The 13155-nt window shown below is 41.2% G+C and overlaps 8 protein-coding genes across 8 annotated transcripts; 3 read left to right on the top strand and 5 right to left on the bottom strand.

The window, feature by feature from the left end:
• Window positions 1–68: 68 nt before the first annotated feature.
• Window positions 69–2015, top strand: PUF6 (pumilio-family RNA binding domain-containing protein; the record flags this gene model as incomplete). The annotated part of the gene is made up of 1 exon (XM_003681286.1): window positions 69–2015. The coding sequence occupies one exon, from the start codon at window positions 69–71 to the stop codon at window positions 2013–2015; it is 1947 nt and encodes a 648-aa protein (XP_003681334.1).
• Window positions 2016–2197: 182 nt separating this feature from the next.
• Window positions 2198–4951, top strand: VPS3 (CORVET complex subunit VPS3; the record flags this gene model as incomplete). Its single annotated transcript, XM_003681285.1, has 1 exon — window positions 2198–4951. One exon carries the CDS (start codon window positions 2198–2200, stop codon window positions 4949–4951), a length of 2754 nt encoding a protein of 917 aa, XP_003681333.1.
• Window positions 4952–5038: 87 nt separating this feature from the next.
• RSM28 (mitochondrial 37S ribosomal protein mS46 RSM28) lies at window positions 5039–6043 on the bottom strand (the record flags this gene model as incomplete). The annotated part of the gene is made up of 1 exon (XM_003681284.1): window positions 5039–6043. One exon carries the CDS (start codon window positions 6041–6043, stop codon window positions 5039–5041), a length of 1005 nt encoding a protein of 334 aa, XP_003681332.1.
• Window positions 6044–6205: 162 nt separating this feature from the next.
• On the bottom strand, window positions 6206–6916 carry TPT1 (tRNA 2'-phosphotransferase; the record flags this gene model as incomplete). Its single annotated transcript, XM_003681283.1, has 1 exon — window positions 6206–6916. One exon carries the CDS (start codon window positions 6914–6916, stop codon window positions 6206–6208), a length of 711 nt encoding a protein of 236 aa, XP_003681331.1.
• A 90-nt stretch (window positions 6917–7006) lies between these two features.
• On the bottom strand, window positions 7007–7366 carry MZM1 (Mzm1p; the record flags this gene model as incomplete). The annotated part of the gene is made up of 1 exon (XM_003681282.1): window positions 7007–7366. The coding sequence occupies one exon, from the start codon at window positions 7364–7366 to the stop codon at window positions 7007–7009; it is 360 nt and encodes a 119-aa protein (XP_003681330.1).
• Window positions 7367–7582: 216 nt separating this feature from the next.
• On the bottom strand, window positions 7583–8533 carry IZH1 (PAQR-type receptor; the record flags this gene model as incomplete). Its single annotated transcript, XM_003681281.1, has 1 exon — window positions 7583–8533. The coding sequence occupies one exon, from the start codon at window positions 8531–8533 to the stop codon at window positions 7583–7585; it is 951 nt and encodes a 316-aa protein (XP_003681329.1).
• A 288-nt stretch (window positions 8534–8821) lies between these two features.
• On the bottom strand, window positions 8822–9331 carry TDEL0D05330 (uncharacterized protein; the record flags this gene model as incomplete). Its single annotated transcript, XM_003681280.1, has 1 exon — window positions 8822–9331. One exon carries the CDS (start codon window positions 9329–9331, stop codon window positions 8822–8824), a length of 510 nt encoding a protein of 169 aa, XP_003681328.1.
• A 554-nt stretch (window positions 9332–9885) lies between these two features.
• On the top strand, window positions 9886–13059 carry PKH1 (serine/threonine protein kinase PKH1; the record flags this gene model as incomplete). The annotated part of the gene is made up of 1 exon (XM_003681279.1): window positions 9886–13059. One exon carries the CDS (start codon window positions 9886–9888, stop codon window positions 13057–13059), a length of 3174 nt encoding a protein of 1057 aa, XP_003681327.1.
• Between the last annotated feature and the right edge of the window lie 96 nt (window positions 13060–13155).

The following is a 13155-nucleotide window of genomic DNA, read 5'->3' as shown; positions in this document are numbered from 1 at the left end:
ATCGATGAGCTCTTTACTCTAAGCTACTCATCGATAACTCAGGTAAGCCCTATAATTGCTGTTGTATCATGGCTCCATTGGTCAAGAATAAGAGGAATGCTGTTAAGCGTTCGCATCCAAATGGGAAACAAGCTGACAAAAAGACTGTTAAGAAGGCCAGAATTTCTGTAGACTCTTCTGATGAAAGTGATCATGAGATGGAAAAGCTCGAAGATGCTTCCCAGTCATCGGATGAGGATGATCTAGATGAATTAGATGAGCTGGATAAATCTGGATCCTCTTCAGATGAGGCAGAAGATGAAGAAGAAGGAAATAACAAGAGTGAAAGTAAAGAACAGGGTTCTAATAACCATGATGAGCAGAGAAAATTGCTCAAGGAGAGAAAAATGATGAGGAAATCTGGTACTGAAGTGCAACAGATCAAATTTTTGTGGGAGAAGTTGCGTGTTAAGAATCCGCCTATTCCAAGACAAGTCCGTGAGAAATTGTCGAATGAAATTTGGGAACTTTCGAAGGACTGTATTAGTGATTTGGTCTTAAAACATGATGCCTCTCGTGTTGTCCAGACCCTGGTCAAGTACTCCACCAAGGAACGTCGTGACCAAATCGTTGATTCTTTGAAGGGAAAGTTTTATTTACTGGCCACCTCCGCCTACGGTAAATACCTGTTGGTGAAACTGCTACATTACGGATCCAAGCAATCCAGACAGGCAATAATCGATGAATTGCATGGTAATCTAAGGAAGCTGATGAGGCATCGTGAAGGTGCATACGTTGTTGAAGATTTGTATGTACTATACGCATCCCACCAGCAAAAGCAACAGATGATTAGAGAATTTTGGGGATCTGAGTATGCTGTTTTCAGAGACACTCATAACGATTTGACTGTTGATAAAGTGTGCGAAGGCAGTACTGAGAAGAGAAGCATTATTGCAAGAAACTTATTGGGGACTATCACCGCTTCAGTGGAAAAAGGTTCCACTGGTTTCCAGATTTTGCATGCTGCAATGAGAGAACTTGTCAAGATCGCCAATGAAAAGGAAACTTCTGAAATGATAGAACTATTGCATGAACAGTTTGCTGAGTTGGTACATACACCAGAAGGTGCTGATGTTGCATGTACGTTGATTGCCAGGGCCTCTGCAAAGGAAAGAAAGTTGATTATCAAGACACTAAAAAACCACACCGAATCATTAATCAAGAATGAGCACGGTAATTTAGTGTTCATCACGGCTTTGTTGTGTGTCGATGATACGGTTCTGATGTTCAAGTCATTTGGTCCATCCGTAAAGGAGCACCTTAACGAATTCATTATAGACAAATATGCCAGAAGACCATGGTTATACATCCTAGTGGGATTGGACGGTAAGTATTTTGCTCCCAACGTGATGACTGACCTAAGAAGATACGTTGCATTGTCAGAAGCCACTTCGAAAAAAGAAGAGTCTCAAAGAAGACACGAACTCTTGAACAAGTTTGCCCCAATGATACTGAAATGTGTTTCTAAAAATTGTTCTGAAATCTTAGTGGAAAACTTAGGTTGTCAGTTCGTTTCAGAAATGTTAGTCAATGATGACTTCTACGAGCAATTAAGTGAGAAAGAAGCTGAAGTATTCAAGCAGGTTATTGATAACATTATCACCGTTTTCAAAGGTGACATTTCCGAAGAGGATCATCCAATACAGAGACCTTTCTCAACCAGACTATTGAAGGCCTTGATTCAAGGAGGGAAATGGAATAATAAGGAAAAAAAGATCGAACCATTACAGAAAGTACAAGGACTGGGATCAGAGTTTGCTGTGAGATTTTACGACGACATTATAGATTCTTCCAATATAGTGGAATGGGCTAACAATCCAAACAGTTCCTTCACCTTGGTGGCTATTTTCGAAGCTTTGAAAGGAAAGAAAGAAGGTGCGCAATTCATCAAAGATCTCAAGAAAGCTCTTCCTGAAATTGATACCTCAAATGAAGACAACAAGGGAGCTAAGCTATTGGTCAAGTTAGCACGCTAGTCGATTGGGGAAAAAATGGCATTGAAATAGTTGTACTTAATCTTAAACTGTATATTATCAAGACAAAGCATCCTTACACCGCGCTTGTTAGCCAAAGATCGACTTCAATCATTACTATTTGATGAAGTTGACCTAGTTCAATCTGGCTATAGAGGACTACATGACATACATCTGAGCTTCAAATGGCTGATGGCAAGGCGGAAGAAGCACCGAATAATGACGAATTGGTGCAACAGGAGTCCGCTGATGGAAACGAGCCACAAGCACATGAGGATGGAGCTGTAATTTCGGTTCAGAATGGTCCTTTCCAAAATTATAGGCTGATTGAGAATCTCCCTACAGAATTAGAATTTGTTCAGTTTGAAGCGCTTGATGAGAATATCTATCTGGGGACTTCAACCGGTGACCTTTTGCATTATTTCGAAATTGAACCGCGGAACTATATGCTAGTCTCTCAGACTCAATTTGATTCAGAAACCTCGAACCCAATTGATAAAATCTTACTACTTCCAAAGATTGAGAGAGCTTTGGTACTGTGTGGAGGCAAGCTGGTAATTTTTCTTTTGCCTGAGTTTGCACCAGTTCCCAATACTTTGCAATTGAAAGCAGTTACAGATATAGCGCTTCGAAGCCACTCTGAGACTTCAAACTCTTACAAATTCTACGCTACTTCAGGAGATTCAATCAAGCTTTATAGAGTTACAACTAAAGCACTAACTTTGTCTAAGAATTACGACTTTGACTCGGTGAGTAAGGTAGTTGCCCAAGGTCATCATTTAGCGGTCGCAAAGCAAAACACTTACGAAATATTGAACCTCAAGACATCTGGGGTTACGCCGCTGTTTAGAGTAAGTGAACTGAATGCTCCATTACGACCAATTATTGCAAACTTCAACACTGATAAATTTCTAGTAGCCACTGGAGGAGAATCATATTCGGACAGTTCGATGGCTCTCGTAGTCAATCATCATGGTGATATGGTCAATGGCACTATCGTGCTCGAAAATTATCCCATAGAGGTACTTGTTGAGTACCCATACCTAATTGTCAATTATGGACGAATTCGAGTATTAATCTATAAACTTAACGAACAATCCACAGTAGCTCAGGAAATAAAAGCTAATGGGCCATCACTACGAATAGCGAAAACATCTAAAGTATTTTCTGGATTCAGGAGACCTGATGTCAGGGAGAAAGTCGTAGAGAAGATTAGAAGGGTTCCTCTCAATCAGGAAGAAAACGAGCTCAAGATTGATAACGAACGTGTTTCAGTAGAACAAATATTCGAAGAAGAATCGTCAGTAGCCGTTTATGGGAATTTCGGCATACACCTGTTGATAAAGAACTCACCTATTCTAGATTTTACACAATATGATGAACCAGGCCTTAACAGCATAATTGAATATTTGAAGGAAAGTCCCAAGAATGAGCTGCCGAAACTTACACAATTGGAGAATGATTACTTGTTAACACTAAAGCTTTTATTGCTTTTATTACACTGTAACGAGATCGACAAAGCGGTATTGAGCGAATGGTGTACTGCCTCTGAAGTTGTTGATATCCGACTCCTGTTGTACATCCTCGGTTTTGAAATTTTTGGCAATATATGGATCTTCAAGGGATTGGTGGAGTTGATAGAGAAACTTAAGTTATTGAAGCTTATCCATAAATGTACTGACGTCAAAAAACTATTTCACTTTATTAGCACGGAAGCCATGTCCAAAAAGTCGAAGACCTCACAGGCAGAATTAGAGAATATTATCAAATCGATTGACGTCAATATTTTTAAGCTTGAGATAGGGAAAGATCAAAATGAGATGAACATCGATTTTTACTCAAAATGCAGTCTGGAAGAAATAGCGCATCTCATTGAAGGTCGAAATGATATCAGTCTCGATCTTTTGCTTAAAATCAATCTGCGGAGAGGGAAGCTGATGGATTGTATCGAGCTTCTGAAAAGTAGAAATGAGGTAGATAAGCTACTTGGGTTTATTGAAAAAAATGCTACGATGCTCTTGCCGTCATACAAAGATTTTTTGATGGATGACGTTCTTTTTATCATCAATTCATCAAATCAAGTTGATAGAAATTTGATATCCCACATTCTTCACATTTTATTTTTGATGGATGCGGATCATCGTGAGCTATTGAACCGAGTCAGTGATAACGCTAAGGTGAAAGTGCTTTTGATTGAAGAACTAGGTCCGGCAGATGCTCAAGACAAAAAGTTTCTTATTGAATATTATATGGCGAAAATTCAGGAATGCTTACAAGAAGAGAATATGTGGGAATTACTCCAGAATTCTGCAGCCACTTACAGACAGGATATGTCATATATAAAGTGCAGCTTCAAAGAATTCATGATGATCAAGCTAAGAAGCGAACAAAGGTGCCAAAAACTGCTCAAATGTTACAAAACATTGGAGGCAATCAACGGATTGGAAGATGGTGATCCACTGACATCCTCAATGATTAATATGGTCAAAGACTTTGATAAAGATAATCTTTTGATGCTTCTATTTTTGCCCGAAGGCAAGTGTGCCAACCAATTTTTGACTGAAAAAGAACTGCTTCACTTATATCTGGCATATAATGATTTCCTCAGCATTGAGTATTACCTAACCAGTGAAAATATCTCACAAGTGCTGGCACATTACACTTCCTTCAGTAAAATACAACACTCGTTAGATTTAGCGACAAAGCTGCTTCAACGAAATGTCAATTTGATCAAAAATGAAGAAACCGTACGATCAGTGCTGAAGATCCTGCCTCCCGACTACACTCTTAACACTTTATTCGACATCCTGCTTTGTATACTAAAGAGGCTCGACCGTGATACGAAGGATTTGGAGCTTCGGAAAGCATTACTGAAAGATGAGATGTCAATCAATCATAGACTTTTGAAGAATTTCGTCATTAAGAAAGAAAACAAATAAAAATTGTCGAGCATTTAAATGCTAAATTTATATACAGGCGCATGGGTCACTTAAATAGGAATAGTTTATACATATTCTTGGGGATACTCAACGCGTTAACTCAGCGATTGGTTTCAAACCAGAGCACACTTGATAAACTGATTGCTTTCTATCAGTATCAATATCAACACCTTGCAGGCTTCTTCTAACAACATTACCATTCATAGCCAATTCTTCTCTCTTTTCGTCCTGTTTAGCCATGGACTTAAAGTCATCTTTTTGTGCAGGCTTCAATTTTAGGTAGTTGCCCAGAACAACGGAATCGAACTTTGCTGGATCAGCCTCTACTGTCAGGTTTTTGTATAATCTCTCTTTTTCAAAAGTCAAAGGAACGGATCCCGTATACTGGCCGAAATATGGCGTCCTTAGACTGTAAGTCATACTCTTAGGAACGTCTTGCGGATTCTCCACGTAACCGTAATTTGCGCGTCTGTATAGTGGGAAATCTGCAGAACGCATCAAATCGAGAGAGTAATTGATCAACCTGGATGTGGGCGTGTTTGGGAGACCCGGGAAAAATTTAAGTAGGGAAGTGACTGTTGGATCCTGCGGAACATATGCCTCTTGGACATAGCGAGGTTTCACTGGTGGTGTAAGAGGCCCTTTATCTGCGTTATTTCTTGTTTTTTTGGCTAACCCAGCAGCTTCTCTACTTCTCACTGGTTTCCTTCTTATTAGTTGCTTTCCATTTCTAGACTGCGTCTTGGCAGAATCGCTAGTAGCTTCAAAGGCGTCAATCAGTTCTTCCCCAGCTACCGCAGTCTTGGCGTTTGCAGCATTCTTTCTCTCAAATTGAGGCTGCCTGTTAACAATGCTGTGGTTAAAAGTTGGCTTGACTCTTGGATTTACATTGCCAGAAACCTTTTGTTGATCATTACGGCGACGATTTGGTCCATTGGAACCTTTGGCAAATTTTCTTTCGTTGACTCGTTTGGGTTTTGGAGGAGCAGATTTCTTCGCAGTTGCTTCCTGTGCTCTGGCCAAAATACTTTGCAAAAAATCCTGGGTTACACCAGTGCTGTAATAAGCTCTATGGACACGACCAAGAATCATTTGAAAGCCTTGACAGAGTGAATTGAACCTCAGAACTAGTCAGATTAACTAGCATTTTTGTTCAAATCCGTTAGAACTTTCATAATGAAAAAATGGTTGACTATATAGAATAGAGGTCACGTGATCTTTGACTATAATGAAGTAATCGCTCTTCAAGTCCAACTATTGGCCACCGGAGAGTTCATACGGTATCCCAAGTCTGTTTAATTCAACTATCACGGCATTGAGGTCATCAGAAGCTCGTTTGGATGGTCGAATTGTGACACTTTTGAATAACGACAGGTCAACATCGTCCGGCGTCAAATATACGTTGTTCAAAGACCTGAAGAGCTGTATTTTGTCTAACAAAGGTTGTCCCAAAATCAAATGTATATATGCATTGCTTGAAGTTCGCATGCCGCTGACCACTTGGCTGTCCCGACCAGATATGCCCGGTGAGAGATGAATATGATTTCTGCGCAACTTCTTGATTGATCCAGATTGTAGAATGAGTAAAAGCTTTGATATACTGGTGCCATGGATCAGTTTTTCTGGTAACTCGGTTGGAGCTGTGACCTTTTCAAGTACCTCATTGTCTGGTGTAATAGTCGCGATGGAATGCCCTTGAGTGGCACATATAACTTCCTGTTGTCCACCATCTTCCAGATCTTTGTTCATGATTTGAAACCGTTTCTTATCATTGTTCTCAACAATCCGGTGGATATCTTCGAGAGTGCATTTATGAGATTTTAGCCTGTTGTGACGTAGCAGCACGGAAACTGGTATAAATCCATTGTTATCGATCGGCAAACCTTCTTTCAAAGCACCATGTCGCAGCAAGTACGACAATGCCTTCGAGATCTGAATATCCCGTTTACCAGCTGGCGAATTCATCTGTCTTACTTTGGTTAAGAGTGAAGTTTAGATTGAAAATTTACTCATCGAATAGAAAACCTAGTATTTACAGATTATATTACATGTTTTTTACTTGTATAGATTTTTTCCACCTCCACAACAACCACCACCTTGAGATGCTAGCGTCTGCTTGGTGATTTTTATCGTCTCGTTATCTCCCAACTCTGTGTCCTTGTGAATGTTTAAAGCATATCTCTGCTCCGAACCGCTTTTTTTACCCTGGACCAAGTTTTGCTTCAAAAACCTGGCAACTTCTTCCAAATGCTCAATTTGTTTATCCACTGGTAACTCAGGGTTTGGTGGATTAATCATCCCATCGCGCATCTTATGTCTCGCAGCTAGCAACATCCTACTGTCCCCATTGAAAGCCACCCTGGTAGCCCTCAGACCATGTCTATATGCGTTCAACGCCTTCAAATTACTACTCATACCGATTCAAACGCCCTCGCCGTCGCTATTTCTAGTGATGATTCCACTTGATGGTTCTAATATAACCTTCTTATACATAAGACCACCAGGTTACCCGGCTTTAAGATTAAGTTGGCATAGAGTTACTGATGAGCCCATTGAAGCTTATGGAGAAATTATTTCCCAGTACCTTATAGTCCATTAAATAGTCCTATTTTATATTATCTATCAGATGCTTTATCCCTTTAAAGCAAGTATATTTGGAGCGTTGATGTGCGCGTGCATGAACATGTAAGAGCCCATGACTGCTCTCAAGTGGCAGAACGAGCCCAGGACGACTAAAACATGAAAAAGTTGATGCGAGCTACCGATAAAATCAAATTTTCCTGGTGCTATGGTCTCAGGGATCCTGTAACCATAGAGCAGAGCTCCTGATAAGTAGAAAAAGGCTTCCCAACCGACGAATCTTAGTTGCACTCTGTGGAAAACCTCAGTCCAGCCAAATTTAAACATCCCAGTAGCGATTGGGATCACAGAGCTGAAGGCAAACGTTATAAAGAAACTGGCTCTAAGCGGACGCATGTCGCTGGTGTTAAATCTATCGCTTAGCACACAGACACTGCAAGCCATCGCTAGGACAACAGTTATCACAGAAAACAATTTGAAATAGAAAACATGGTCAAAATAACCGTAGTACAGTAACGAGATCACTGAGCAAGAAATCAAACCGATGATCCCCATATAGTCGACTTTACTCCATGCGTCACTTTGAGAGTTCGAATGTTGCTTAAAGCAGTGAAAACAACTACTGCACATTAAACACACAAATGCTCCCAACAGGTAAAAGTTGATTATGATATAGTCGGTCATCGTAGTTGATGGGAAAGACGGAATCAGTAGGATATCGGTAAAGAACAACAACAGAACAAAATAGGCCACGGCAGAGAGCAAATGCGTATAGATATTAACCGACTCATTATTCCAATACGAAAGAGAATCCAGACATCTTAACACGGACTTAGTTTCACGCACATAACCCGTAAGGATCTTATCGTTATCCTGCTGCCACTCGGGCAGTTCGTTAAAATGATACAATTTCTTGCCCATGATCCCGTCTTTTGAGTCGCGGGCCTTTTGGGTCTCTTGGACCGTGGTTTTGCGCTGCCTGATCGTTGTAGTAGAGCTCATCTACCCTATTCAACACTGTTTAGCAATAACTTCACGATGCGATGTGATGTGGTGAATGCAGCAACCTCTAAAAACTTTTCGCACTTCAAGAGAAACACACACACACTTGCCAAACAAAGGTTGAACTTATATATATACTACTATGCACCTTAGTCACTAAGGGTCGAGCAATTAGCCTTGTACAAGACCAGATCTCAGATGAGATTTTCTTTTTCGCTTGTTGAATTATAACGAATTTTGTTGAATCATCAACGATTCTCTATACGAATTGTGCTTGTAAAAACCTGATTAATCAGTGGCTTCGATGAGCCGCAGAACGTTTGTAGTAGATCTTGGTTTACCAAGGTGGTTTGCAAAGACCTCATTGTGCACTACTGTGCGTTCGCTCGTAGCCGTCGGACAACAGGGCACCACGGACTGCACTGCAGAGTAGAAAGGTGGTGCTTCCACTGGGGAACCAACCTCGTAATTATTTTGTCGGAAAACCGGTCGTTTCGTGCGTCTCATTCCCCGTTTCACACGAGTGCACAATGTAGAGAATAGGCGAGGCTCTCTTGTTGCGTCTTCCATCGTAGCTTCTTCCTCGGAAGTCTTGTCAATTCCATTTAATGCCATGAGAAACAGCAGAAGTTCTGTGTCAAGGCACAGCTCGGAAGTCTTGTTTCGCAATTGACCATCCCAACAGCTGCGTTCGGGAACGTATTTGTTATATTCATCAATATCGGTATGTCTTAGGTACGAAGCAAACTCTTCACGAGTACAGCTCTGGATCCTAGAAATTCGACTACCGATCACCATTATACACTACTGATGGAGCTTGAAAATTGACCTGAATATGTGGTATTTTGTTTTATATTATTTAATTGAATTAAATGTCACAATCGAACTCGCTGGCGCGCTGAGAAAGCTCAGCAGAAAGTTAAATACAATAGGATATTAAACAAAGCACAATTGAAAGAGTCGTTATTAAAGCTTTTGAGGAGTTGAAATTGGGCACTCAAAGTTAGAAATGATGGTTTAAATGCTATAATGAGAGTTCAGGTGGCGCTGAGGGAGTATCACCCATTACGTTGTGATAAAGTATCGCCTTCGACGATTTGGTCGATTATTCAAGGCCAATAGCCCCTGCTAAGAGGATCATACAATTAACACTACTTTAAACAGCCATAAGCTCGGGATAGAGAATATTGGATCTATTGCTAGTCATTTGGAGGCCCTTATTTTGCCCAGTGTCCAGAAAAAACGGTCTTAAAAGGTGATTTTTTGCGTCTGAGAGAGGAAACGGCGGCTACGGACTATAAGACTAATTTATGCAGATAGGGCAGAGCTTTTATTGATAGTTTTTGAGACACATGACAATAGCAGGTGAGGACTCGAGGCCTCTGCTGCCTACGGACGAATATCAGATCAATTCGCAGTTTGCGAAGACCCACAGGTTGACACAGAGGGATTCGTTGAATTCAGCGGTCCGAAGTTCTTCCAATAGGAATATAGCTAATCTAGACTTGATCAGGAAGAGTAGAACGCCGTTGCAAAAGGCTTTGACTGATACAGATAATTTTATTCAAATGCATAGTAAGGGACCGCACGATGTCCGAGACGATGAGGAAGAATCAAGTGCTTTGGAGAAATTGAAGAGTGATCAGGACAGTAGTTACTCGTTGGAAAGTAGTTCAAGTGAACAGGATGATGATTATTTCAGTCAACATCATGAGATGGAGTTGCATCCTCAGTTGAGGAAGCAGAGAGAGGAGTGGGCAGAGAGAGGTGCTGCAAAAATTGTACGTCAAGTGACAAATCCAGATACAGGGAAGACTACGAGGCAAGTTGTAAAGAAAGGTATAAAGGATTTTAAGTTCGGGGAGACCCTGGGTGACGGTTCTTATTCCACGGTGATGTTAGCGACCTCGAAGGAAAGCGGTAAGAAATATGCGGTTAAAGTACTGAGCAAAGAGTATTTGATACGTCAAAAGAAGGTCAAGTATGTCAACATCGAGAAGAACGCCTTGCAACGGTTGAACAACTCTAGAGGAATAGTGAAGCTGTATTTTACCTTCCAGGATGAGTCTAGCCTTTACTTCTTACTGGAATATGCACCAAATGGCGATTTCTTGTCTATCATGAAAAAATACGGCTCTTTGAATGAGGACTGTGCTTGCTACTATTCGGCTCAAATTATAGACGCTATTGACTTCTTGCATTCCAAAGGGATAGTGCATAGAGATATCAAGCCGGAAAACATCCTGTTGGATAAGGACTTTAAGGTAAAGTTGACCGATTTTGGTACTGCCAAGATACTTGAACCAAAGCCAAATACGACCGATTCATACGATCTATTATCCAGATCGAAGTCATTTGTCGGAACCGCGGAATACGTCTCACCAGAACTTTTGAATGATAATTATGTTGATTATCGATGTGATATTTGGGCATTTGGTTGCATATTGTTCCAAATGATCGCGGGTAAACCGCCTTTCAAAGCGACTAACGAATATTTGACGTTTCAAAAAGTTATGAAAGTTCAATACGCATTCACCGCAGGGTTTCCCTTAGTTGTTAGAGATCTGGTGAAGGGAATTCTCATAAAACAACCAGCGCAGAGATTAACTATCCCACAAATCAAAAGCCACCATTTTTTCAAAGACAAGAATTTCAAAGATGGATCTATCTGGGATGAGCCTGCACCTGAGATTCAACCATACAAAGTTAGTGCAAGGTCTATGCAGCCCATTCCTGCTTTAAGCTGTGGTAGTGTACCACAAAGGCGCCCGGTAATCTCTAAATTTTACGCAAAGTCAACCAGCAATCTATCGACTGAGCCTGGTGGGAATGGATCATCTTCCAGTAAATTAGGGAAACTACCTCCAACCTCATCGTCTAACCCATCACAGAAGAAGGTTTTGGACGAAAGAACTGCACAGATACTGGATAATGCAAGAAAAGCTGTTGGTAATAGAAAGAATTCCAGTCAGAACAAAAGGACCACCAGTGGAGCGGCTTCGGCGGCCTCGGCAGCTTTAACAAAGAGAAGCTTAGATCCGCCGTCATCACAGGGTACAACAGCAGCACCACCGAGCGCCAATCAATATGGGACTGCTAAATCATCGGGGACCTACAAGAGCACTACTTCTGTACAGACATCCCATAGTAAAAGTGGTGACAGTACTAACCAACCATCAGATAGCTCACCTGTCTTATCGTCTACATCTGGAAGGCCTGTCAGTTCAAGGAGGAAAGTGCCGACCGAGAGTCATTCATCTGGTACGATGAGCAAGACGGATATTATATGGTCTTATTACTTAAAGAACATTGAAGAGCGTGTTTTAGGCGTTGGTGAGATCAACTTGGCCATCTCTAGTAATGATTCGCTCGAAAAGCGTGTAAGTAAAGTCCATGGATGCTCTATCATTGAGCCGGAAGTCTTCAATACATCTCGTGCAACCCGTCTATCGCAGGTCGCTAGAGCGGGTGGAGAAGTGACAGGTTTTCGAAATGACAATCGTGGAGAAGTGGCTCCTGAAAAGGCATTTTACGAAGAAATATCGTTTGACCATGAGAACGTTTCCAAGGATTATAGACAATCTGGAGGCGATTTGCCAATGACGATGGCAGGTGATAAAGTAACATCAAATAACACTTCTGCAGATCCAAATAATGCAGAGGATGCCGGGAACTTGGCCATCACTGGTAAGTTTAAAAAGTTGTTTCACCACAATGGTAACAAGCAAGAGACTCTGACTGAACCTATTCCAAGGACAAACTATTATAAAAGAATGCTGTTGGTGACTAACCAAGGTAGATGTTTGATTTTAGTCAAAAAAGCAAAAAGTTCTTCGGGAGCTGCTTTAAGCTACCAGCCAGCATTTGATATTCATCTATACCATCCCGAAGTCAAATTAAAGGAGATCACTGTATCTTCCGCAAACTCTGACTTCAAGATCCTTTTGATTCAGACTCCTTATAACTCTTTCATTTGTAAGACTAATAAGAGCAGTGCTGAGAGTTGGTTCCGAACAATAAGCATGGCCATCAGGGTTGGTCATGATAACAGCTCATCAAGGCTAAAGAAGGACGAAGATACAAAAAATGAAGCTCTCATAGCAGCAACTTTAGCAAGCCCTGCATTGAGCTATGATTCGCTTTCTTCCGATGGGAGTCGATCGATCCCTACTGCGATTTCGTCCAAGGCACCAAAGACGCCTATTTTAGCATCAAGTTTATCTGACAGCAAGCCCGGCGCGAGTTCTGGAAGTACTGTTACTGCGTCCAAGACAGGCCGTCTTTTTGAAAACTTTATAAGTTCCAAAGAAAAGACGCCGAAAAGGCATGCCAGTCCAGTACCTTTACCCACCAAACTTGTCAATGGGCTGCCTGCGGGTCCTGCAAGTCCTGTGGGGTTAGGCTTATCAGACTATCACGACATACTGCATTCTCCCACATCACCAAAGGAGACAAAGAAAAGTGTAGCCGGTGGAAAGTTCAAGCTGCTAGCAAGAAGCGAACAGTCCTTCAGGCCCACTAAGTAGACTTCTCGAACATTAGAGGTCATTTCCATTTATCGGTTTTGAGAGTTTGGAAGCGAGGTTGAATTTCTCTTCATATCTATATAGTGTATATGGCCG

Source organism: Torulaspora delbrueckii, chromosome 4 (assembly GCF_000243375.1).
Source record: "Torulaspora delbrueckii CBS 1146 chromosome 4, complete genome".
Lineage (NCBI taxonomy): Eukaryota > Fungi > Ascomycota > Saccharomycetes > Saccharomycetales > Saccharomycetaceae > Torulaspora > Torulaspora delbrueckii.
This window is presented reverse-complemented; position numbering and strand designations above follow the sequence as displayed.